At 46.1% G+C, this 27,283-nt stretch overlaps 1 protein-coding gene across 1 annotated transcript in view; it reads right to left on the bottom strand.

Annotated features, from left to right (window-relative positions):
- The window catches only part of LOC142578119 (uncharacterized), a 186,120-nt gene that overhangs the window by 55,391 nt on the left and 103,446 nt on the right, over positions 1 to 27,283 (bottom strand). The window contains exon 6 of the mRNA XM_075687527.1: positions 13,316 to 13,484. Within this exon, the coding sequence (XP_075543642.1) occupies positions 13,316 to 13,484 (169 nt within the window). The remainder of the gene's footprint in view (positions 1 to 13,315; positions 13,485 to 27,283) is intronic.

The raw sequence follows: 27,283 nt of genomic DNA, 5'->3' as shown, positions 1-27,283 counted from the left end.
TACCTAGGAGCGGTTGGTTTACCTCCCGAGGTTCGTCCGGGATGTGCTCAGCCCTGTGCGTCTTGGGCTGTTAGTCCACACAGGGCATGTTCGATGGAGTAGCGTTCTGCGAAGTGGACAGCTGCTTTGCTGGCAGCTTGCCGGACCCGTCATGAAGCGGGTCCTGCTTCGTAATTTTGCTCGGGTTCGGGATCTTGATCAGGACTTGCCACCTGCAGTTGGACCTGCCTCTTTTGGCTCGATCAGGGTGAAGGATAGAGGTGTAGACTCATAAGGACCGTATGGGGCAGCCCACGTGTGTAGTGACCGCCTCCGCACGAGCGACACTCGGGTGAGCACGAGTGTCCCAGCAGCGAGTTATTAACCCTGCATATCTAGAATATGATGTGGTCTGGTGTGGGGCAGTTGCGAGAGCGACGTCCCAGCTGGAAGCAAACCGTGCAGACTTGGTGGGGACGACGCAAATAGCACCGATATTCGGTGCCTTAATAATGAACGTAGTGAGGAAACCGGAGTTTGTAGAAGGTTAGGAGGGCCGCGTTCGATTTACCCATCATACGTGCCTGTAAAACAGTGTTGTCCGGTGTAACGAGATTATCTACAAGCCCCGACAGGGTCGTTCTCGCGTCCACACTAGATATGATTCCTTTACAGGAGTTATCGGTGGCCCCTATGTACACCGAAACATGCCAAGCACTTGCGACAGGCAAGCCTGCGGCCTCCCCAATCACCCGGGTCAGGGTGGGACGAGTTCGCTGGTCCAACCCTAGTTTTCTCTGTGGGGGCGCGATAGCCTTGTAGTCGTGGAGGGGCAAGCGGGCTCGGGCGCGTTGTCCCCGGACGGCGCAGTTGCGGGGTCCTGCCTAGAAACTGGCTAGTCTTCGTGCCTTGGTTCAGCGTCGGGACACAGGGATCTGCTTGTGCGTTGGGATTTTTATGGACCAGCACCCTTGCATAGCTGTACTCGCTGTGTAGGAACGTTCTGTCCCTAGCCGTGATTGAAGGCGGAGTCGTGCCCACAGCCGCTGCAGCAGTAACAACCACAGTGTCTGCCACAACTTTCTTCCTCGGAGCGGCCTGCAGCTGCAAATGGTGGGCTTCTGTGTGCCAGCGGCATTCAAGATGAAAAAAAAAACCTTGAGAATGCGCCAGAAAGCGCTAGAAAGACAAAAGCTATCGCTCTACGTGATGTTGATTTATGCAGGCTGGTCGACGATGCCTCACTGTCCCTTGTAAGAGTTCCTCGTGATCGCCATCTGCAGGCGGAAGCTTCGACCTCGTCTAGGCTAAGCGATTCCGTCGAGCGCCTACAACCGCCATGGTCGCGCAGGCCCAGGGGATTTAATTAGCCGACAAACAGTAAATACAACTCACTGGTGTCGGGGTGGTCTCAAAATTATTACGGTGACATGCTACGTCGATTGGACGGAACAATCATGATGTGGAATGAGCCAAACCACAGAAAATGAGTTGCGAAACGAGAGCCCGTGAACAGCATATCGCGAAAGAGCGGAGGAACGCCACGTCTCCTGAAAGCGCGAGATGCCACATGGAAAGAGGACGAGAAAGTGGGCGAGACGCAAGCGCCTAATGCTTAAAAAAGCAAGCGGCCTTTGAAACAGCCGAAATGTCCGCGGGATCGTGGAATAATGGCTGCAGCACGAGGCTGCTGTGCTCGACGGTAGAGGTTCAATTCAAATGTTGGTCGCACATTATTTTTTTTTATTGAAGCGAGAGAGACAAGGACCTACCTACCTACTTGCGGCAGTGTCCAGAATGCTGTGGATGGCTCTTAGAATTAAGAAAATATCCGAACATATTATGTTCTGAAGTGTAATTCACGTGCAGTGTATTTTGTATTCCATCCGACTGAACGCTCATAGGATAAATTACGTCTTACAGATTACATATAGGATGTCCAAAGACACATTTGTAACTAAACGGATTTCTTAAAACAGTTATCTGCGCAGCGGAACATAGATGGTAATCGAGTGTCCCTCAATAGCATAGTCATCTTAAAAAAAACAAAGGTTAGAGCCGGTGAGCAAGATATGTGAACATAACTGCAGATTCTGTACATCAGCCTGTGAAGACCATTTTATCAGTTTGAGTAGCCTCTCCGAAGGCACCAGTGGCTGCACAATGAAAGACGCTACCTGGAGCACGTTACTACATTAATAATCCAGAGCTTTCTGCAATGTCAACTCAAGTGATTTCTTAGGGTGAAGTATAGCTTTTGCAATAAAACCGCAAAATTTACACCCCGCTAATTACATACAGGTGAGTAGCCTAACAAACACGCTTAGCAGAAATTTATGTTTGGAAAAATGATTGCGCGGTAAGTTCGAAGCTTTTTGTTTATATATATATATATATATATATATATATATATTAATGGTTTGTATTGAACAGTTCAGATGGTAGCGTCTGTTCGTAACCGAGAAGGCAGGTGACGCAGAGCAGGAACAGCTGGTGGCCCGAACGGGTCACACGCGTGCTAAGCACTGGCTATCCGGCTGGCCCACTGGTTCCACTGCAAGCATGCAACCGACGATCTGTCTGGCCTTGTCCTTGTGCTCTTCTTTTTCATTGCAATTATCCCCGGTGCAAAAGTGGAGCCATCCTGGCGACTTGCGACGTGGAGACGAGCGGGTCATAGAATTGGTTCAGGCGGTGAACATGAACAACATTCCGTCTACGGCGGCGCTTGTCGGATGTCGGTGTAAGCGGCTCTATGACATAGTTGACCGGAGAGGTGCGTTCGACGATGAGGTATAGGTCCATCATACTGAGAGGGAAGTTTCGTCGAAAGTCCAGGCGTGGTAGAAGACACTGACCACAAGACAAGTGTGCCCGGAGTGAAGTTCGGATTCATAGCATCGCCATCACGATTGGCTTTGTGTTGTTGTTGGTCGGCGGAGGTGAAGTTTCGGGATAATTGACGGCATTCCTCGGCGTATCGGGCGATGGCTGAAACGGGAGCACACTCTCACGTGTCTGGTGTATAAGGCAAAACTGCATCGATGGTATGGGAAGGATCGCGACCGTAGAGAAGAAAGTGTGGAGAAAATCCTGTAGTACTTTGTGTAGCCGTATTATATGGGTACATGACAAATGGGAGGATGATGTCTCAGTTAGTATGCTCCGATGAAACATACATGGTGAGCATATCACCAAGGGTGCGATTGAAACGCTCCGCAAGCCAGTTAGGTTGAGTATGGTATGCCGTGGTTGTTCGATGAACTATGCGGCATTGAGCAAGCAGAGCTTCAACCACCTGTGACAAAAACACATGGCCTCTATCACTCATCAGCTCTAGAGGTATGCCATGATGAAGAATGAAACGATGGAGCAGAAAGAATGCAACGTCACTGGCCGTCGCTGCACGTAGAGCAGCGGTTTCAGCATAGCGTCTTAGGCGATCAACTGCGACAATAATCCATGGTTTGCCAGTGGGTGTTAGCGGTAGCGGCCCGTACAGGTCAATTCCCACACAGAAGCAGCTGTAATAAACTGTGGGCCGGGTGAGGCGGAGATTTGCGGCGTTGGCATTGCGGGCACGAGCGGACAAACTTTTGGACAAAAGTAAACATTCCTCGCCAGTAGCAACGTTGCCGCAGGCGCTCATACGTCTTGAAAACGTCTGCGTGTGCACATTGTGGGTCAGTATGGAAAGACGCGCACATGTCGGAACGCAAAGTCCTAGGGATAACCAGGAGCCACTTACGACCATCGGGCTGGTAGTTATGTCGATACAAGATGTTATCCCGGACAGCCAAATGGGCAGCCTGGCGACGCAGGGAGCGAGAGATGGGAGATGCAGGTGAGCCAGAAAGGAGATGCAAAAGAAAGGCCGCCCAAGGATCTTTGCGCTGTTCTGCTGCGAAGGTGTCCATGTCGACCGAGGGTACCGCCTCAATGGTGGAGAGGGAGGCTGTGTCGGCTGGCAGCGGAGAGCGGGACAGAGCGTCAGCGTCAGTGTGCTTGCGACCTGAGCGGTAGATGACGTGTATGTCGTATTCTTGAATGCGTAGAGCCGAGCGGGCAAGGCGTCCAGACGGGTCTTTTAAAGACGATAACCAACAGAGGGCGTGATGGTGAGTAACCACATGGAAAGGCCTGCCGTATAAATAAGGGCGTAACTTCCCGAGTGCCCGAACGATGGCCAGGCATTCTTTTTCTGTGACGCTGTAATCGCGTTCCGATTTGGTCAGCGCTCGACTGGCGTAGGCAACAACTTAGTTGGAGTAGCCAGGCTTGCGCTGCGCAAGGATAGCGCCAAGGCCAATACCACTGGCATCGGTATGCACTCCAGTGGGGGTGGTGGGGTCGTAGTGTCGCAGTATAGCGGAGACCAGGAGGATAGATCGTTGGCGCCACTTAAGAGTTGTGTCAGAGGTGATATAATCGAGGCAAGATTGCGAACAAAGCGTCTGAAGTAAGAACCGAGGCCTATGAAGGCGCGGAGTTCTTTGAGTGTCTTAGGTTTAGGAAACTCTGACAGAGCGCGAAGTTTTGATGGGGCGCGGCAAATGCCGTTTTGTGATACAACGTGACGTAGAATCATGAGCTTGCGCGCGTCGAACTGGCACTTTTTCAGGTTCAGTAGCAGGCCTGCGTTGGTCAAGGACGTCAACACTTCCCTAAGGCGAAGAAGATATATATATATATATACATATATATATATATATATATATATATATATATATATATATATATATATACCGTCAAAGACAGGTTGAAATATATATCGAACACTTTGTGCCTGGGCTAACCAGACGTCCTGGTAAACTGAGGCATTAAGTCCTACTTAACACGGCAGATGTCATTTCTCAAGCATTCACATATAATCATGTCATTCAAACGCGGAGAATATAGCTTTACAGGAGTTGGTATGATTATACTTCGTTCACGCAATGCAAAATAATTACTTGACACAACGGGACGAAGCATTTCCGAAATGCTGATAGCGCAATTCAGAGTGTGCTATAGTACCAAATCGCTATTGAAAAAATCGAACTTGAATAACAATAAATTATGAATTAGCTGTCAAGCAGCTATCAATCACAATTATGTACCCACAAACGAACTCGAAACTCGCGCAGACATACTTTACTTTCTACAACGAAACTGGGCATTAAACGCTTCTTTAGTATATTGCAAAGATTCACTTAGGCACTCGAAAGAGACAGGGGTGCACTAGTCAGCTCGGGAACCGGCTGAGATACCACTTTGATGGCCGGTGTCATAGCAGTGTGCACTGTACACGGCGCGACACGGTGGCAAGATATAATATTGGGCTTTTAAATGGGCTCTATGCTGCTAAATAATTGTGCTAAACACACAGGTCTAACTATTATTTCTCTGTCATGATTGAGCTGTTCCACTGACGGTCGGTTTCCTGTTATCTTATTTCTTGTCTCATAAGGGCACGATGCACAAACGCAAATGGAGGCCAGAAATACATGCTTGCCGCTGCAAAGTTGCAGTACTTTGTTTGTCAGATCTAGAAAAATTATGAAACAGGTACTACATAACGCAATGACTTCTTTTGCCAGGAGGCGTTTGCAAGGCATCTCACTGTCAATTGTAACTAGCAAAGAAGTATTGGTGTCACAATAAGACAGCAAGGGTTTGATAGCAAGCCACTGAGCTCAATGCCGTGGCACCAAAGTCTCTATAGCTGCTTGCACAACGATCGATAATGAGAAAAACTCAAACGGAAACCATGGCAAATCGCCTACGTATTCCAATGTCTTATTTTTTCTTTGCCTACACAGCCTGGTCAACTAGGCGAGCCAGTTCAGAAGAGTTCAGACGATTCCACCAGAAGCGCGCTTCTGGTGGAATCGCGCTTCTGGTGGAATTCCCATGTAGGCCACCTTGTACCCATTTTGTGAGGGCGCAGTTTTACTTAAGCATATATCCTACAAGGCTTATGTGCGGCGTGTTACTAAGTGCCAGCAAGAACAGAAATCGCAGGCAGTGGGGTTGCTTAGCCCTCAGCGAAACGTCATGAGCAGCGACAACTTGATCAGCCTATTGATGCCTTCGCTTATACACTACCTCCGGCAATACACTGATTTTACAATAGTTGGTACAAAGCCGGCGGTACGATTTTCGTTTGTGTAACTCATAACAATAACACAACAGCAACACATCAAAATGCCGTTATTTTAGGTTCCTTAGGAATATTAGTTGTTCAACAAACTATGGAACACCGATAAATATAGATATCGGGTGTTTCTTACTAAACATCTCATACTACAAAAAATGAGTGTGATAGGGGCGTTCTCTAGCACGCGAAAATGCGAGCACCCTCATTTCACCCATGAGAATGTTAAAATTACAGCGTGCGCTGCGGGGCTAACTTCACTTCACTGCACAACTCTCACATTCACGCTCTACTGCTGTAGTCAAGTATTAACGCCATAAAACCACTGTAGATGCTTTCTTCTTTGTTGCATTCCTTACATATAGGGTACCGCCTTTCCGGCTTTTGTTTGAGCCCGAGACTTTGATGGTTCTCGTGAATACATTTTTACACACAAACTTTCACCGACTACTTTCAATGGATAGTTATTTTCTGGTAGTTTATTGCTGTAGTTTCTATTTTACTCTTTTTGGGGGAGAGTGATGTCTGTCTCAGTAATTGTTCTGATGCTAAAACGTGCTTTACGACGCAGATTTTGGCCTTCAGCACAGTAATTGTAGTACAAAAACAGAGCAACAATGGGCACCTGCCCACACTACAATAACTGTGCTGACTCACCACTATTTTCAAACTTCCGCATAATGAGCTGCCACAAAGATCACGGAGGAAATTATAGAGACGGAATCCAGAGTCACTGAAAGGGCGAAATGCTTCAGTGCACCGTTGATAGTGCTGCCAGACGACGAGATTTTCTTTAACATTCCTCAGTAATATATTATGTATATCTATGAAGACGCAAATTTTTACTAAATATCAGCTGCAAGAGCACTCCCGTTTCTTTTTCTGTATGCCTCACTGGGTCCGTGTCTCAGAAAATGCAGCCCATACAAGTATGAAATTCCAACTAGCCAAAGAAACTGCGCTCTTATGGGATAACAATGCGTCCGAGAAGCACTAAGCAGCTGCAGAACTTCATACGGCGATGCGAAAGTGCAGGAATTCAGAATAAGTACAATTAGCATTTGACCAAAAATGACACGAAACTTGATTTTTATCAATATGTGGGTACAGGGCTTCTACGAATAATACAGGAACAAAAAGGCCAGGTAGATCGGGCTCCACTGCTGTCCGCTCTTCATCTGTTGGCAGTCTGCGTTACGAACAATGCAGTCAGTAGTACATTTCCTTCCCTTTATTTTCTTTCGCTTCCCTTTCTGTTTATATAAATAAACAACCGAATATTACCACTACTGCAACTACGACCGCGCGTTACCATCAGTGAACTTCACCGCAGTGGCCGCTGCCAGGACTGCAAGGACCCAAGCGAACGCTCGCCCGAACTCTCTTCGCCGCCCCCCCCCTCCTCAGCGCTCCTCATTTTCCTCGCAGTGGCTGATAAATAACTTCAAATAAGCGAAAGGTAACGAATTCTTTGAAAGCAGGCTTGGGTAGCAGTTTCGAGCATAAATTTGCTCTACCTGGTCCTTTTCGGTTAAAACTAAAATTCCGGAAAGTAAGTTCGGCGTAGTACATCGTTTCCTTTGGTGGACCCAAATGTATTTACCGTATAGAAACGCGCCGGGGTTGCTCAGTGGCTATGGTGTTGGACTGCTGCGCACGAGGTCGCGGGATTGAATCCCGGCCACGGCGGCCGATTTCGATGGGGCCGAAAACACCCGTGTACTTATATTTAGGTGCACGTTAAAGAACCCCGGGTGGTCGAAATTTCCGGAGTCCTTCACCAGGGCGTGACTCATTTTAATAAGTTTTATTGAGTCGAACAATATCCTCCACATGAATCAGCATGGCTTTAGATCTGGATTATCCACTGTTACACAGCTTGTCGAAAGACTGCATGACCTGGCCCTCGGCATTAACGAGCGCATTCAAACTGACGTCGTTTTTCTCCCCTTCTCGAAGGCTTTGGACCGCGACTCACGCACCTAACTTCTCCTTAAACTCAGTTACATATTAGGTGATGGCCCAATTTACCAATGGATTACTAATTTTAACTGGCCGCTACCAATTTTTACAGTACGGCTCTCACTCCTCCGAACTTGCTCCAGTGTTATCAGGCGTTCCCCAGGTATCTGTATTAGCTCCAGTTTTGTTTTTAATATTTCTAAATGACATAACTAACTATTCTGACGTGAAACTCAGGCTCTTTGCTGATGACTACATGCTCTATAATGAAGTACACACCGCGATGACATGGTGAAATTAAATAATGCCTTGAATGAGACAGCTCGGTGGTGTGTAGATTGGCAAATGACAATAAACATTGATAAAACCGTATTCATATCCATTACAAATAAAGCGTCTAAGCTTCATTTTCCATACCACTTTAACGATGTGCCACTTCGAAGTGTAAACCAGTATAAATATCTAGGTCTCATAATATCGTCTAATCTCAGCTAAACAAAGCAAGTGGATCAAGTGTCAAATAAGGCATTAAACAAACTGTTCTTCATTAAACGGGCCTTCTCATATTCTACACCTCGAACAAAGCTTCTTGCATACGTCACTTTTTGTCCGCCCAGTCTTAGAATACGCCAGTACTGTGTGGTTCCCTCACACTGCGAACGATATCGCCATTTTGGAAAGGGTGCAGCGGAAAGCGGTGCGTTTTATCTTTAACAGCTACGGACGCCTTGACTCGCCTACTGCTCTGTTACAGCATGCTGGTCTAGCTACCCTTGAAAGTCGCGCAAAGCTTTTTCGGCTCGAATTTTTATACTAACTATTGCATAGATCATTCCGTATAAACCCCGACTCTTACTTTAAATTTCCTTATACCATACCGACCAAAAGACGCCATGGATCGGAACTTGTAGAATATCCGTTTATTAATAATGCGTTTCGTTATTATTTCTTCCCACGCTCAATTCGTGAATGGAATGCACTGGATGTAGTCGCAAAACAGCAGCCAACACTAGCAAAGTTTATGGATTCAGTTGAGCATGCTGCATGAGCCTAAAAGTTGTCAATATAAGTAACCAAATTGCTTTCGCCATGCAATCCATCCCAATTCAGTTTGTGATAGGAAAGCACTTGCCTACACTTTTGTTCTGTGCATTTTGTATTTGAATGATGCCTTCTACCCTGCATTTTTTTTCTACTTTTCCTGCTGGTTGATGTACATTGGGTTCGTTATGTGTATTATTATGTATGAATGTACTACTGCTATTCTTGAATAGTCTCCAATCATTATGTGCTCTTTTTCTATTGAATGTTTTAGTAGTGTTCGTTGATGTGACTTGTTGCTCACTCCTGAAAAAATCCCCATGGGGGATTGACAGTATTCTATAAATCAATAAAATAATTAAATAATCCGAAAGTAGTTCTGGCACGCAAAAGCCCATAATTTTTTTTTTTACCGTATAGGACACTTTTCCTTTTTTTCTTATTGGTGTGCACAAACCCGCTGCTTCGCTTTCATTTATGTATGGCGAATCAATAATTGTTCGCCCCCGCTATGTGATTCCCGTCACAATTCCCTTCACTTTAGAGAGTGCCTTCGTACATGTGCTTCATTTATCGTTCGGCTTTGTCTTATTTCTTTAAACTAATTGTAAAAAAATTAAATCTATGTGAATACCTGAAATCAGTGCTGTGCTGGGAAGTATTGAAGTAACATGTATCTTAGGCACTATTTTAGATACTCTTTGGGTATCTGGTCTCCGTATCATGAGACGTCTGGCACGACATATCAGTATCTGTATTTCCAATACATCGAAGAACGCATCGTGTATGTTAAGATACAAGATACTGCTACCAAGCCACATGAATAAATGAACAATTCGCTAACCAACGCTTTACACCCCTAGCAATATAGAGTTTTAAAGGTCAGTGTAGGTTTACGTGCTCTCCGTATACGCAATGAATCAGAAAAAAATGGCCCTACCAGCGTTGTTGCTGCTGTACACGTGTCAGCTGATCCAGTATTCCGTAAATGCTATTACGTTTACGCAAGGGGTAAAGCTATACTGCGGTATTTGCGTCATCGTGCAGGGGAGGAGGAGGAGGAAAGAACTTTATTGTGTGCCCTGCGAGTTGGTGGGGAGGCCCAAAGGCCCCGCCTGGGTGACGGCCAGGAGTTCGTGGGTCCTGGCGGCATCCTCGGCCCGCTGGACTGCCCGTAGTTGATCTTCGATAGCGGGGCTGAGCAGCGCGGCTTCCCACCGCGTGCGAAGGCTGCTATTAAAGGCCGCGTTTTCTTTATTGTTATTTATCCCTCGGCATTCCCATAACATATATGCTCCAGAGTGGCTCTGGATTCACATGTTGTGCATTTGTCCGTAGGACATACATCCGGATATATGATGTGCGAGAGCGCAGGATTCGGATACGTCCTAGTTTGTAATTGCCGCCATGCGACAGACTGCTTTTTAGTCAATTTTGCGTGAGGTCACGGAAATATGCGCCTCTGTAGCCTATAATGTTTCGTATTGTCATTATATGTTGTTATTCTGTCCTCCCACTCCCACTTATTTACCGCACCGTCACGTCCGGGGGGTGTCGGGGCGTCATTTACGACTGCGGCTCGGTCCGTAAGCCCTCGAGCCGCGTCGTGTGCCGCCTTGTTGTTGGCGTCCTCCGCGAGGGTGTGAGCGCGTGTCCAGGTGATGTAAATCTTTTTTTTTTGTAATTTTTGCCTCCTGCAAGAAGAATGCGTAGTGCCTCCGGGGAGATTCGGCCGTTCTCAAGGTTTCTTATTGCCGTCTGAGAGTCGCTGACTATCACGGTTGCGTTAGTCTGAGCTACTGCGAGCGCTATGGCTACTTCTTCCGCTGCTCGTTACTTGTGGTGCATATCGTCGCGCACATCTTGCACCGCTTCTCCCTATCGATTACGGCTGCCGTAAACCCCCGTCTGCGACTGTATCGAGCCGCGTCTACGAACACTGCGTCCTTGTCGCTGCCGAATTTCTTCTGTATTTACTTCGCTCTGTTCTTATTACTTCGCTCTTTTCTCCTGTCCTTATTGTGTTTTGGGTGCATGTTCTTTGGTATGGGAGGTATTACCAATCTTTCCTTCGTCTCTCTCGGGATGTCCACCTTGACATCGTGCTGTGTGTGGTAACCTATGTCTAATTTCTCAAGGATGTGTCTGCCTGCTCTAGTCTTAGAGAGGCGTTCATATTGTGCCGTACATTGCGCTTCAATGAGCTCGTCTATCGTGTTGTGTAGGCCTAATTGCAGCAACTTGTCCGTGCTGGTGCTGATGGGTAGTCCTATGGCTGAGGCATTCTAGTTTGGTCTTTTCCGTGACCTGCCCTTTTAAGTGCGGCGCTACGTATACTATTCTTCTTATTACGAAGGCCTGTATTAACCTGATCGTGTCTTCCTCTTTCATCCCGCTATGTTTATTTGTTATCCTTCTGATTAGCCTCATGATTTGCGTTACAGTTCCCTCCAGTCTTCTGAGGGTTTCTCCGTTGTTGCCCTTGGCTTCAATGAGGAGCCCCAATACCCTGATCCTATCGACCTTGGGTATGGATTTCCCATCGGCCGCCTTTAACTGTATCTCCTCTCTATGGGTGAGATCTTCCCTGTAATTGCCTGGTTTGCGACCTGTGTGAGTCGGTCAATACAGCAACAGCTCCGATTTCTCTGCCGAGCATGTTAACCTTGTCCCGTCTATATATTTTTCGATTGTTTCAACCGCTGTTCGAAGCGTTTGTTCTATCTGCCCGTCACTTCCGTTTCTCACCCATAGGGTGATATCGTCAGCATATAAGGTATGATTTAGACCCTCGATTTCTTGTAGCTTGGCTGGCAGCCCGATTAGCGCCAGATTGAATAGCATCGGTGATAAGACCGAGCCCTGTGGCGTACCTGCGCTGCCTATCTCGATCTCCCCCGAAACTAGGTCTGCTATCGTGATCTTTGCCTTTCTGCCCGTTAGAAAATTGCGTACATAATAGTACGTGCGTTTTCCCAGTCCTAGTTCGCCTACTCTATCTAGTATCGTTGCATGTGTTACGTTATCGAAGTCCAACCCGAGAATTGCCTTTGTCGATCTGCCTGAATCGTCTATGATCTGACGTTTTAGTTGTAACAGAGCGTCCAGCGCTGAGAGGTTTCTCCTGAATCGTATCATCGTGGGCGGGAGCGCGTCGCAGTCTTCGAGGTAGGTGGTTATCCTGGCTAGGACCACGTGCTCCATGAGTTTCCCCACGCGAGAAGTGAGAGATATGGGTCTCAAGTTCTCAACTCTCAATCGTGCAGGGGCTTAAAATTAAATTATGTTATTGGGTTTTACGTGCCAAAACAACTTTCTGATGAGGAGGCACGCCGCAGTGGAGGAAACCAGACATTTCGACCACCTGGGGTTCTTTAACGTACACCTAAATCTAAGTAAACGGCTGTTTTCGCCCCATCGAAATGCGGCTGCCGTGGCTGTGATTCAATCCCGTAACCTCGTGCTCAGCAGCCCAACATCATAGCCACTGAGCGGATATGCAGCGGCTTCTTACTGACGTTCTCGTAAGGTGATCCGCTAGCTGGTCGGCAAGCAAAGCAGCGACTCTTATAAAAAACAAAAGCCAGAAGCAAAAACCGCTGACAGCGCCACGTATAAAGTGTTTTCATTTCAGCGGCTAAAATAACCACAATAAACTGTTTCGGAATGAAAATATTATTCTTTCTGCAAGAAAGACAAACATTTTCAGATAGTCAAAGATATTACTTTCCATTGAAACAAGGTTGGTCGGAGTAAAGAATTGTCAAACCAAATGTTTTTGTGCATATGTGTTTTCTGCTAAATCATATAAATTTTGCGAATGTCCCGAAGTATATTAAATACAAATGGAAAGCATCGTATTGGATACAATAATTGCGGTAGCATCTTGCATCTGTATTTCAAATACTTGTTGTCCGAGTATCTTCTATCGTATCATTGTACAATTGCAAAGCATTTTTGCACCGCTCTGAATCAGCGTCACTAAAGGTACGATACCAGATAGCATACGCGCAAAATCTGTTTTCTGGCCTCGCCTCAGCTTTTGCAATTTTATACAGTACAGAAAAAAAAACATGTGCCAACAAGTGCAATTTTCACCCTCTTAAGAAGGCAAGAATTTGCTGGCAAACAAAGTGATGCAAACTAAGAAATTAGTATTTCCATTAAGAAGATGTGGACTTTGAAAAAAGTGTGTACCTTGTACTTGTCGACAGTGTCCAGGATTTCTGCAGGAGTCAGCTTGGCCGATACGATAGCGCAACAAGTGCCATCCAGCAGAGCTGCCATGACGAACGCCAAACCCGACACGTGTGTAATCGGCAATGTGCTAAAGAAGATGTCTCCTTCGTCCCACGGTAAGTTTCCCCTGCGTGAAGATGTACACTAAGCGCTGAAGTCACAACTGTGTCCCCTTTTCCTCACCAAAAACAAATTGTTCTTTGTACAAAATTCTAGGCTTCAGCAGCCATTTAACTGGTGTTCACCTAGCACTGCGCATTTCTTTCAAATTCACAGATAGTCTTTTTGACTGAAGCTATAAACACCATAACAAATACCTAAATGTACAGTGTTTTCCTAATGCCAAAATTTCTGGGATTTACCGCATAGACTCGTGTAAAGGCGGCACTCTTTTTTACGATTTTGACGAGGTCCGGCCCTTACACGGAATCGAACCTCCTGGTCAAAATGGTACCGGTCTTACCGGCAACTACTGCACACCATCGGGTCCCCGAATGTACCATTGCACGAGAGGGCAACGCGCAGTTCGCAGGGCACGTGGAAGTGCGCAGCGCGTGAAAACACGTCGATGCACATGCGCGGCATTGGTACACAAAACGCGATTGCTCCTCCGATGTTTCTTTTTCCAAAATTTTGAGCTGCCGAGATAGGGTTGCGGCCCTTACATGAGTTTATATATATTCTATTTTAACCAGCAGTTGTACACTAAACTTCAAATGCGAGAACTTCGCCCGGTACTTCGCAAAAGAGACGCCATACCGAAATTGAGTAAATATAAGATCTCGCATACGCTGACTGGGGGCATTATGCTTCTGAAAAATTCACCGACGATTAGGATACTCCTTAATACAAAGTTTGAGTACGTGTTTCTACTTCATGATATACTGACTGGCGCGGAAGGTCTTTCTGTGTGGCACGTCGCAAACGGAGTGAAGCGTGGCGCGACTGCCTAGCTAATCTGAAAATCAGGAGAGCCAGCGCTTGGGCGACCCATGGGCGCGTCGCTTCCGAGGTGAACCCGCCGCCGAGAGACCTCCCAGATGAGACGCACTACTCTGGTGCCATCTCGTAGCCAGCGTCACCGCACTACACTTTTCTCCTCACGCTTTCGCCATACCGTCCTCCGCTTTCCGCCTGATAGCTCCGCTAAAGCCCCTTAAACTTCGGAAAGCAGTACCACGCATTGAAGAATTCCGCCTCCTCCTCGCGCGCTCTGGTCGAGGCCGACGCCCCGTTGCTATTGGCCTCATAGCATCACGTGGGATCTCGCGCCGTGCATCAGCGCCGTTTTTGCTAGAGAAGCGTATACGGAGTGGCGTAGAGCGCATGTTTGCGCCGTTTCTACGCTCGAGCACTCTAGGCGGCGCCACGCCGAGGAGGGACCGGGAAAAAGAGGAGAAAGGAGGAGTGAAGGCGCAAGAGGACAGTGTCGCTACTTTACGAAGTTCAAGAAGCCTTAGGTTCCACTGCTCCATCCTCTACACTTTCCTCCTTGCGCCTCCTCGCTCTCACCCTTTACCCTTTTTCATACTTCACTCGTTCACTCGGTTGCGCTGCCGCCGATGACACCGATACTCGCCGCAGAAATAGACGCCTGCCCAACCACACGTAGCACGGTATGGGCGTCTCACTACGTGAGAAGTAAGCGCACGAGTCTTCGAGTGCGTACGCAGGTGACAAGGGGAAGGGCGGCCAGCCACACGATACGCGCACCCGTGCGCGCTTCACTACGCGTAGCACAGGGCTGACAAAGCAGCTGACCAGCGAAAAGCGGAAATGTTCGTCTTTGGGTTTGAGAAAAGTTTATCCTTAACTTCATTATGGCTAGCTTTTTCTATTTAATTCATCAATGTTAGAGCTAGTATATTGTTTTTCGGTTGAGAAATGCGCGCCGTTTGTATATACACATCCTTATGGCAAGCAAAGCTACACCAATCAACATCACGCGCGATAGCGTCAGCTCACCCACGACTGTAGTTGACAACTGCACGCGACCTCGCACGACACTATGGTCGAGCTTTTGCTTAGCCGTTTGCTTCGCGGGCCTCAGCGTTCTCTGCCCGCAATGTACCAATTCAGGAAAAAGCTCTTGCTGCTGCTGCTCTTGTAAAGATGGCGGGAGCGCAGAAAGCGTCTGCAGCGACGTTGGTGGGTCCGGCCCGTCTGTGAGCGGTGTAAAGAAGCACTTTACGGCTGTGAGTAACTTCTTTCCTTTCGATGATCTACAGTGGTAGAACTAGAAGCCAGTGTTTGGACATGGGGACTTATCTTCGTCGGGACAGCAATTACCCATCAGCGTCTTTAAGTGCGCTGATGAGAATTACGAGACATAAGTGAAAGGGTTAAAACAGCAATGCGGGGACCGTACTTGCAGCGCGCGAACGCCACAATTCGCAGAACGGCACCGCGTCTTCGGTACAAGGTTCGTCCAGGTTGGCAGCACCGCTCGAAGCGATAACGTGACGTACGCTAACAGAGGGAACGACGAGAGCAGGTTGTACTTCGGAAAGCGCGAAAGCATAGGCGAAGATCGGGCTGATTAGCCGCCGGATAGGCGGGGACGATACTTCCTGCAGTTTCAACAGCCGTCTGTCGAACCCGTGTATGCAGTACAACATACCGTCACTAATTCTTCAGTTTCAGAGGGAAGGAAGTCTTCATTCTATTCAACAGACAATCTGTTAATGAAAGAAGTATGTTCCAGACCTTCATATACTAGAACAGAGGTGTAACCACTGCTGGAATACCAATTTGAAGCTCCATTGATTATTCACAGTGCACCATACTTTTTATACAGAGCTTCTGTAGCACACTCTTGCACCAAATTTGTAAGAATTAGGTTTTGTAATAAATTTTCCAGTATATTTGATATTTTATTAGATATCCAGCTTATTTTTTTCTTCATCTGATTCGATATTTTATTCTAAATCTACTGTTCGGTATTAACGCACCCCTAGAAGAAAAGTTAAGGACTGCTATATGTTTGTGCCATTAGTATAACACATGAATTCGAGAACGCCTTTTATATGTGTTAGTTGTCATATATGAAGCTTGTGGACGAGATAGGACTTCCTATATTTTCCGTCTCTCGGAAGTGTGACTGTAGAATATGAAGTATGATGTAGTTAAATTATGACCTGGCAGGTTAAAATGCTGCGCGACTGTTTTCCGAAGTTTCATGACAGTGGCCGCACGGTTTTTGTTTAATATAATGATGACTGGTTCTCTTTTTTTGCCGACACACTGTTTGTATTCAAGCATATAAACAAATCAGGGGGTAAAGTTAAACATGGGTAGTGGCTATGCCTGTGTGTCAGTGAAAAGTGTACAGCTACTGATACCTGCGCCTCTTTGTGGGTAGGACACGGGCCTTCTGTTAAATATTATTGCAACATTTTTTTTTTACAGATGCAACGGATGCGTCAGGATGACCACGGATTTTTCTACAAGTTCTTTCGAATGACGCCGAATCGCTTTGACAAGCTATTGAGCTTTGTCGCAGAGGGCCTCACACAGCAGCACCACATTCGAGAAACCCCAGGAGCCTGGAGAACGACTTGCTATAGCATTGAGGTTTGTAAAGGATAGTTGCCCCTATAGTAATGATGTGAGATTGAAGGAATACAAAAGAAAATCGTTTCTTTGTCAGTCAATGTATCATTTATTTCATTTTATTTATTTACATAATACTGCCCACCGCATTTTGTTCAGACAAAGCTGGGAGGGGTCACAAAACACTGAAGCAAAACAAAAGAAAGAACGAAGCGACTGACAATGAGCATGCATAAAAATCATCATCATAATCATCATAAGCCTGGTTACGCCCTCTGCAGGGCAAAAGCCTCTACCATACTTCTCCCACAACCCCGGTCATGTACCAATTGTGGCCATGTCCTCCCTGCAAACTTCTTAATCTCATCCGCCCACCTAACTTTCTGCCGTCCCCTGCTACTCTTCCCTTCCCTTGGAATCAAGTTCGTAACCCTTAATGGCAACCGGTTATCTTCCCTCCTCATTACATGTCCTGCCCATTCCCATGTCTTTTTCTTGATTTCACCTAGGATGTCATTAACTCGCTTTTGTTCCCTCTCCCCATCTGCTCTTTTCTTATCCCTTAACGTTACACCCAGCGTTCTTCTTTCCATAGCTCGTTGCATCGTCCTCAATTTAAGCAGAACCCTTTTCGTAAGCCCCCAGGTTTCTGGCGCGTACGTGAGTACTGGTACTGGTCAAACACAGCTGTTATACACTTTTCTCTTGAGCGATAATGGCAACCTGTTGTTCGTGATCTCAGAATGCCTGCCAAGCGCACCCAAGCCCATTCTTATTCTTCTGATTATTTCAGTCTCATGATCCAGATCCGCGGTCACTACCTGCCCTAAGTAGATGTGTTCCCTTACCACTTCCAGTGCCTCTCTACCTATCGTAAACTTCTGTTCTCTTCCGAGACTGTTAAACATTACTTTAGTTTTCTGCAGATTAATTTTAGGCCCTCCCTTGTGCTTTGCCTCTCCAGCTCAGTGAGCATGCATTGCAATTGGTCCCCATGAGTTGCTAAGCAAGGCAATATCATCAGCGAATCGCAAGTTACTAAGGTATTCTCCATTAACTCTTATCCCCAATTCTTCCCAATCCAGGTCTCTAAATACCTCCTGTAAACACGCTGCGAATAGCATTGGAGAAATCGTATCTCCCTGCCTGACACCTTTCTTTATGGGGATTTTCTTGCTTTCTTTATGGAGGACAACGGTGGCTGTGGAGCCGCTATAGATATGTTTCAGTATTTTTCCATACGGCTTGTCTACACCCTGATTTCTTAATGCGTCCATGACTGCTAATGTTTCGACTGAATCAAACGCTTTCTAGTAATCAATGAAAGCTTTATATAACGGTTGCTTATATTCCATACATTTCTCTATCACCTGTATGATTGTGTGAATATGAACTATTGTTGAGCAGCCTTTACGGATTCGTGCCTGGTCCTTACACATAGGTGGTGGTGGTGGTGGTGGTGATCAGCAGGCGTTGCGCTCTCTTCCTGAATGCCGCGGGCCCTCCGGGGAAAACAACGTCAACACATAATCTAATACTAATACATAGTCTAGTTCATCATACACAGCCAAATATTTATTAACTCATAAAAACGTAAAGGATGGGACATAAAACACTGATACAAAACAAAAGAAATAGTAACGAAGCTACTGACAACGCGCGTGAAAAAAGATACCTGAAAAAAATTGTCACATGATCACAGAGCCTGAAAGTTTGCACTCAGTGCATCAACAGTGTAGCAGTTCTGGCCAAATTAATCGAAAAACTTTGCCATCGAGTGACATCGCGCAAACGCTACCTCAGAGCTTTTGACCTAGCGCAACTTGTAAAACATGCACTCAGAAATGCTTGCACATGTAGCATAAATAAAGGTGGTAGATAACCTACACATAACATTTTGATCGTATGTCACAAAAGAAGTGCCCCCACAGCCATGGAAATCATTGTGAAGAAAAGTCATGTCATCATAATTAATGTGCAAAAAACACTTGAGACATGAGTTCTAATTTTTCTCCAACTTGCATTCCAGCTACTTGGCATCCGGGCAAGACATAAAAGACATTGTCTTCGCTTACCGTGTGGAGAATCAGACGGCTAGACTCTGCAATGGTGTGTAAGTCGTATTGTGACGATCGTGTCTGAAAAGTGTTAAACGGCTGGTAGAACTTTCCAAGCTAATCAACAATCGTAAGACAGCTGACATAAGCAAGTATAATATGGATACAATTGAACATGCTCTCAAGAACGGAGGAAGCCTAAAAGCAGTGAAGAAGAAACTATCAATAGGTAAGAATCAGATCTATGCGTTAAGTAAAAAGCCGACAATATCATTACTAATATGGATGAGATAGTCCAAGTGGCTGAGAAGTTCTATAGAGATTTATACAGTACCAGTGGCACGCACGACAATAATGGAAAAGAAAAACGTCTAGAGGAATTCGAAATCCCATAGGTAACGCCGGAAGAAGTAAAGAAAGCCTTGGGAGATATGCAAAGGAGGAAGGCAGCTGGGGAGGATCAGGTAACAGGAGTTTTGTTGAACGATGGTGGGCAGATTGTTCTAGATAAACTGGCCACCCTGTATAGGCAATGCATCATGACCTCGAGCGTACCGGAATCTTGGAAGTACGCTAACATAATCCTAATCCATAAGAAAGTGGACGCCAAAGACTTGAAAAATTATAGACCGATCAGCTTACTGTCCATTGCCTACAAAGTATTTACTAAGGTAATCGCAAATAGAATCCAGAAACACCTTAGATTTCTCACAACCAAAGGGCCAGGCAGGATTTCGTAAAGGCTACTCAACGATAGACCATATTAACACTATAAATCAGGTGATAGGGAAGTGTGCGGAATATAACCAACCCTTAAGCCGAGACCACACGTACGCTTGCGGACGCGCGCAAGCTCGCGTCCGCGCGCCTAGTGCCTGCTGCGCCTCGCGAGTAATGACGGTTTGCATCCACAAGGATGCGCGACAGCGCGCACACACTGGGCTCACTCACAGACGCCTTGGCAGGCGCCGCTTCGTACTTCCTTATCGACGGTATTTCAAAATGCTTCATTATCTATAAACGTAATTGTTATATTTTTGTAGCTGTTAGATCAACGCGAAAGGGAAAGAAGCAGCACTTTCTTGCATGATATAAATCTGCTTCACTGAGAGTTGAACGTTCCGCGCCGTAGCTGCGTAGCCAGGCGTGCCGACGCAAGGCAACCCAAGCGCGCGATCACAGGGAGGAGCTGTTCCCCGAGATCACGCCGCGTTTCGACGCGTACAAGCCATGCCGCAGCGTGTGTGCATGCGTGGGCGCGTGAACGGGAGCTTGCGCGCGTCCGCAAGCGTACGTGTGGTCTGAGCTTTATATATATCATTCATTGATTACGACAAAGCGTTTGATGCAGTCGAAACCTCAGCAGTCATGGGGGCATTACGGAATCAGGGTGTAGACGAGTTGTATGTAAAAATACTGAAAGATATCTATAGCGGCTCCGCAGCCCCACCGTATTCCTCCATAAAGAAAACAACAAAATCGCAATAAAGAAATGCGTCAAGCATGGAGTTACGATCTCTCCAATGCTATCCACAGCGTGCTTACAGGACGTATTATAGACACCTAGATTGCGAAGAATTGGGGATAAGAGTTAATGGAGAATACCTTAGTAACTTGCCATTCGCTGATGATATTGCCTTGCTAAGTAAATCAGGGGACCAGTTACAATGCATGCTCACTGAGCTGGAGAGGCAAAGCAGACAAAGGCAAAGCAGGCAAACAGGGTCTAAAACAAGCAGGCAAAAACAAGCAGGCAAACAAGCAGGCAAACAGGCAAAGCAGTGTCTAAAAATTAATTTGCAGAAAACTAAAGTAACGTTTCACAGTCTCGGAAGAGAACAGCAGTTTACGATAGGTAGAGAGGCACTGGAAGTGGTAAGGGAACACATCTACTTAGGGCAGGTAGTGGCCGCGGATCTGGATCATGAGACTGAAATAATCAGAAGAATAAGAATGGGCTTGGGTGCGCTTGGCAAGCATTCTGAGATCACGAACAGCAGGTTGCCATTATCGCTCAAGAGAAAAGTGTATAACAGCTGTGTTTGACCAGTACCAGTACTCACGTACGGGCCAGAAACCTGGAGGCTTACGAAAAGGGTTCTGCTTAAATTGAGGACGATGCAACGAGCTATGGAAAGAAGAACGCTGGGTGTAACGTTAAGGGATAAGAAAAGAGCAGATGGGGAGAGGGAACAAAAGCGAGTTAATGACATCTCAGTTCAAATCAAGAAAAAGAAATGGGCATGGGCAGGACATGTAACGAGGAGGGAAGATAACCGATGGTCATTAAGGGTTACGGACTGGATACCAAGGGAAGGGAAGCGCAGCAGGGGGCGGCAGAAAGTTAAGTGGGCGGATGAAATTAACGAGTTTGTAGGGAAAATACGGCCACAATTAGCCCAGGACCAGGGGTACTAGGAGAAGTATGGGAGAGGCCTTTGCCCTGCAGTGGGCGTAACCAAGCTGATGATGACGACAGCACGACCGCAGCAAAAATTTCTTTTATTTATTTTAAGCTTAAGAATTTTTAAAGCTCACATGCTCTTCATGGCTCCTGTCAGATAGCCCTGCTTCCTGTCAGAGAAGCAAGGTAATATGTAGAAGTGCCTCATTTACGCATTGCCGCCAACGTCCTTGTACGTAATCACAAGGACGTTGGCGAAACATCCAATCTAGAACATGTTAAATCAACTCTGGAAGTAGGCCATGCAACAGAAAAAAAAGAACAAGAAATGTGGCTTGTGGTTGTCTATGTTGGCAGGTAAGCTCACCTCCTGGCTAGGTAGTGGTAAGACTTTTTACTTTCTGCTATCTCTTCTAATAATAAAACCATTCGAAAAATGCTTGCGGTGCTAGAACGCCCCGGCACAATGCTTTACAACTTTCAGCATATAACCAAAATTTCTGATGGGGATTGGTATTAAGTTCATTACATTTCTTGTTCTTTACGGGCATGTACAGACACCGGTAGATGCATGCACAAGCTCTACATGCACAGTTGGTGAACTCAAAAGATTCATTGCTGCAAGACAGGTTCAATAAGTATGGACAGATGAAAGCGATGGACACCTGTCGTGCAACAACAAACCTTTAGTTGCAAGTCAGTGCTTGTTTCTCTTCCATAGGTGCGTTGCTAAAACATGTTCGCACATCTCTACAGCAGCATTGGCCAACCACTCAGGCCCACATATATAAACGTTATGAAATTCCTAAATAATTACGTACAAAAATGCAAATACAAAACAATGTAAAATGAACAATAAAGAATAACTGACGGCTTTGATATGACACCAACAGAGAAGGAAACGTAGTAAAGCATAGAAGAAAATAACTGTAGTTTTATTTCTAATGTCGAGGTCACAAGGAGAAGGGAAATGAAAGCGGAGAAAATATAACTTGCCACTGGTGGGAGCTAAATCAAAAACAAATTGACCTGCAGTGGAGGCCATTCCACCATCAGTTGCCTAGAATGTTTACTTGTACTAGATTAGGCCCTGGGGGTGGTATTGCACAAGTAGCACTGGCTAACAGTACCGGAACGAGGTCTAGTACACGCACGTATATGTTCAAGAAAGTTTGCAGAGGGATAGCTATTGCTGCAGCTCTATTGGTAAAGCAATGCGAGCATAATTCAATGATTTTGGGTTCGTCTCCCATCAATGGGAAGTTTCTTTTTATCCAATTTCATTTCCCTCCTTATTTCTCCATTTCAATATAAAGTAATTAAATTCCTCAATGATCTCGTTTGTTTCACTGTATCAGCTTTATTATACAAAAGGTATATAATAAAACATTAATCTTTGAACTACTTTACTACTTGCACCACTTTAATTTTCGCACCGAGATGCTTAATCTCACTGACCGGTCCCGCATGTGTTTGACCAGAGAGACAGCAAAAGTTCGAGGTCGTCCTGTGGTTTCGATCTTTTGATTGCACTTGAAACATTGCCTAATGGCTCCATATAAATTGACTCTCATCTTTCTTATTTCCTTTTCCTCCCTCTTGAAGCTGTCGCTTCAGAAGCAATGCTTCCCAACGTGGCCTTCTGACTGCCTGCTGAATCCAGCTATGCTTGTGACTGCGGCCTGCTGTGGTGTGCCTCGGAAGGCTCAGGAAACAGCACTTCTTGAAGTACCGGTGATTCAAGACATTCCAAAATGTCCCGAGACTCCACAGCATTCTGCGACGCCGAAGACAAACTCGATGCTGGCGCTTGTGACTCTTCACCTCACAGTCACTGCATTTCAAGCGTTGCCAAATAAGAAAACTGGCACATGTTCGTTAAGATGTCCGCAGCGCTTCCCTTCTCGCTAGATGGGGGCACTGGTGGAAGGTTGGTGGACGTCCTGCCTGCGAGCATAATAAGGTTTGCACGTATTGTCGACGTGCAAATAATGCTCGGTCTCAGTGCAGAAATATGTAACGTCTGAAGTTCGTTCACATTTGTTTTAAGGTGTCATTTATTTAGAGAACAAAGTCCAATCTCTGAGTCAGTTTTGTAGGGACAAAAGTGGCTTGCATACGCAACGAGATTGGACATTTTCTGCACGCGCTGAAGTGTAGCTTTTGTATATTTTGTGGTTCTGATGCACTTAAGCAGTTCTTATGAGATCTCCATGCCTAAAGCCTAGTGATACCTTGCATTTGAAACAGTGCATGATATCTGGAATGTTTCAATTCCGAAATCATTAGCAGCAAGCATTCCACTACATTTATTCAGTACAACCATTAAATAAAGTTTCTGTTGAAAGACCAACGCATGTACTTTCTAAACATAGAGTAGTAGTATTGTTATGTCTTGCTTTAACATAAGGCTTTCTTGTGTTACAGTTTTTTCACTTGAAATGTTCTTGGCTTGCAACTTTGTTTTCCTTTCATTTGTTTTAAACTTCATCTCATTCTAAACTGTTCTTAATTGAATGTAAGTCTAAACACAGTGTGAACTGTGTACGTAGCAGACAGTGTATTTGCTGTTTGTATTTTGGAAGTTATATATAATCATGTTTGTCATCGTGCCTTCTGCCTCCTAAAGGGTGTTTTGGCCCAGTGAAGCTCATTTTAGCGCGCAAACCCATCCAAAACTTTTCTTGAAGCTAAGCTTTCGTTGGCTCTTCTTTGGACTTTCCCACCGCTGCTGCTGCTGTCTTACCAAATAGCTCTTACTGAATGCCTCGTACTGCTATCATTGTAGTCGTTGACCCGTTGTCATCCCAGCTGACCACTTGCTACTGTCTTGCACGAATGGCCAGTACCAGACATAGCGCAAATACCGGCTACAATAATGTAACTAGATCGTAGCTTTCGCACGTAAAATTCCAGTAATCATTTTATGCACATTGCAAATCTGTCTAACTCGATCGTCTAGTCTTCCCATGGAAATTTTGCTAAGCAGGAACAGAGTTCTTTACCAACATCGTGAAAGCGTCACTTCAACCAGTAACCACAGCGCTTGGTATCTGCAGAATAACCGCAAGCAGATAATTAGGTAAGGACGCTGCTGAGCAGGCACAAAAACAAGCATTATCATTTACACAGTTGAAAATATCGGTCGTACTATGGTGCATTTATTCCTACAGCATGAGGGCACTTATTGAATCCTTGAGCAAGCTAGGTCAAATTTGAGGGTCTGTGATGAAGCACAGATTCGCACACTGCTGGCAAGCAACAAAATGCAGAATTAAAGTAGTTCATTGCAGTGCCCAAGACACACGTATAATATAGCAACATTCAAAACTCGGCTAAATACTGCCCAATGACTTGAATGCTGCCTTCTAGGATCAGTGCACAGAATCAAAGAAAACTACTTGCATCGTTTGTGTTTTGTTTTTGTGTATGCATCATACAAGTTTTCTTTTTATTGATCCTGCTATTCTGTGTTGCATGCCAGAAAGAGGGCCACATATCGCTAACCTCAGCATGTCCTAGCCGTGCGCCGAAAGACATTAGGAAAGTCGTGCAGAACATAGAAGAAGGTCAGAGGACAGTGACTTGGTCTGAAAAAGCACTGGCGGGAACATCCACACAACCCACGCTATCCGCTCACTATGCGCAACAAATAAAAGAACTAAGAAAGGAAAATCAACAGTTGAGAGCAATGCTGCAGCAAATACTCGCACGACTACCACTAGAGCAACGAGATACGCAACCACCGCCAACGCCACGGCAATGCGAATCAGAGACGCCGGCAGACCGAGAAAAACGCACGTGTTCTAACAGTCGGGGTGGGTGATAAATTAGTCGGGAAACAACGGCAAACTCTAGAAAGCTGCAACACGCAGGACCCGCACAGACCCAGTAGAACCAGGCACCGTCAGTGCCAAAACCACTAACAGCCCAAGACTCGGCGTATGCGCAGATGCTGAGCATCCTAAGGCAGGAAAGACACACTGAGACCCAGCGCCTCGAAAAGATCCTACGGGACGAATTTCAGGCAGTAACGACTGTAATACAAACTCAGATGCAGGCAATATTCACGGAAATTCAAAGAAATATTCAGAAGCAACATGACGAACCTAAAAGGTGTAAGCCAGCAGATGAAAGGTGACGGCACGGCCTATATGCATCCAATGGAAGTGTCAAAGATTTACGCAGAATGGATCGACACTAAGACAGCAAATTAAAAAATTCAAACCCCTTGTGCTTCTACAGGAGACAAGGGGACCATGCACTATTCGAGGTTACCGAACCTTTCAGCAGGCTACAATACTACACCAGGGCAAAGGAAACCAACAAGCGCAAGGCCAAGCTGCTCTTTTAGTAAGACATGACTGCACCGCAACACAACTGCAAATACCAGATTTGAGTAATGATGTTGGAGAAATTGTGCCAGTAAAGCTATGTCCACGCGGCCTCCGGCTAATGGTTGCAGTCTCCACGTACTACAGGCCCCCTAACCGACAAGCACCGGAATGAATCCTACCAATGGCTCAGAAGGTGCAGGCACAAGCCGGAGGCCTTCCCATTCTAGTGGGGGGAGACTTTAACTCCAAGCATCAAACATAGGGCTACGCCAAAGCCTACCCGAGAGGCATACTGCACGATGCCACAGAAATGTCAACTCTAGACATCTACAACACACCAGAAACACCAACCCACATAGGGCTACACGCACGACAACAGGACACAACGCCCGATCTGACACTAGCCACTCCAGGGCTCATAAGGCACTGGAACGTAGAATCGACGACATGAGGAAGTGACCATTTACCAATAATTATCACGCTCAATCGCAGAAAGATCCGAGAGAGGAGAGAAACGGTGTCTTTTGACTGGAAAAAATTTAGAATGGCCATGGCGGACTCTTTTGCGGACTTTGAACATTTCAGCGCTATGATAGCGGAGGCACGGCCGGAGGCCAGAGAAACTATCCCATGCGATGACACTACAACTCACATGGATATGCACCTTGCAAATCTATGGCGGAAGGTCAACCGCCTCGCACAGCATTACCGGTATAAAGGAAAGCGTCACAAAGATCCAATGCGCCTTAAACATCAATACCTACTCATCAAGGAATACCAACAACACTCGAAGAAGACACGTGGCACAAAACGTGCGTGAAGCTTGGCCGGGAACCTGGCCTGAAAAGGCTATGGCAGATTTTAAGGAGCCTTCTTGGGAGCGAGAAAGGCGCGCCTCCTCTCTCGGAGCTCTTTTTGCGAGAAGAGCCTGCCGTGCTGGAGGACCGCGTCATCCACACTTTCTTCCCACATGCTACCGAGGCGCCTTCGGAACCGCTGCCTTCTGCCACAATAGACTACGCGAAAGAGGAGCAAGACACGCCCTCTACTCTGGGTGAACTCCTAGCAGCCCTTGCACAAAGCAAAACGAAGTCAGCTCCCGGGCACGATGGAGCGACTTGGCAATAACTTCGAAACCACAGCAATGAAGCTCAAGAACAGCTCTTAAGAATTGTCAGTGAATCCTGGGAATCCGGACTAGTGCCAGATTCACTAAAGCTATCTGTCATCTACCCTATACCGAAGCCAGACAAAGACCACACGAAACCAGCTAACCTACGCCCCATAGCTCTAACGTCAACTGTCTACAAATTGATACAAAAAATGCTACACAAGAATGCAGCACTAGATCGAATATGTACAACCGGCAGCAGAACTGATAGTTGGGCGAGTTGGTACGAATTCATAGTAAAATATTTTTGCGCGCACAATTGACAAGGAGACAGTGAAGGGGGACACACGAGCGCTGTGTCCTTCACTGTGTCCTTGTCAATTGTGCGCGCAAAAATATTCTACTATGTACAACCGAGTTTGCATCCTGCGCAGGCAGGTTTTCGTCCGAACATGGGCACACATG

The sequence above is a fragment of the Dermacentor variabilis genome, chromosome 4 (genome assembly GCF_050947875.1).
Source record: "Dermacentor variabilis isolate Ectoservices chromosome 4, ASM5094787v1, whole genome shotgun sequence".
NCBI classification, from domain to species: domain Eukaryota; kingdom Metazoa; phylum Arthropoda; class Arachnida; order Ixodida; family Ixodidae; genus Dermacentor; species Dermacentor variabilis.
This window is presented reverse-complemented; position numbering and strand designations above follow the sequence as displayed.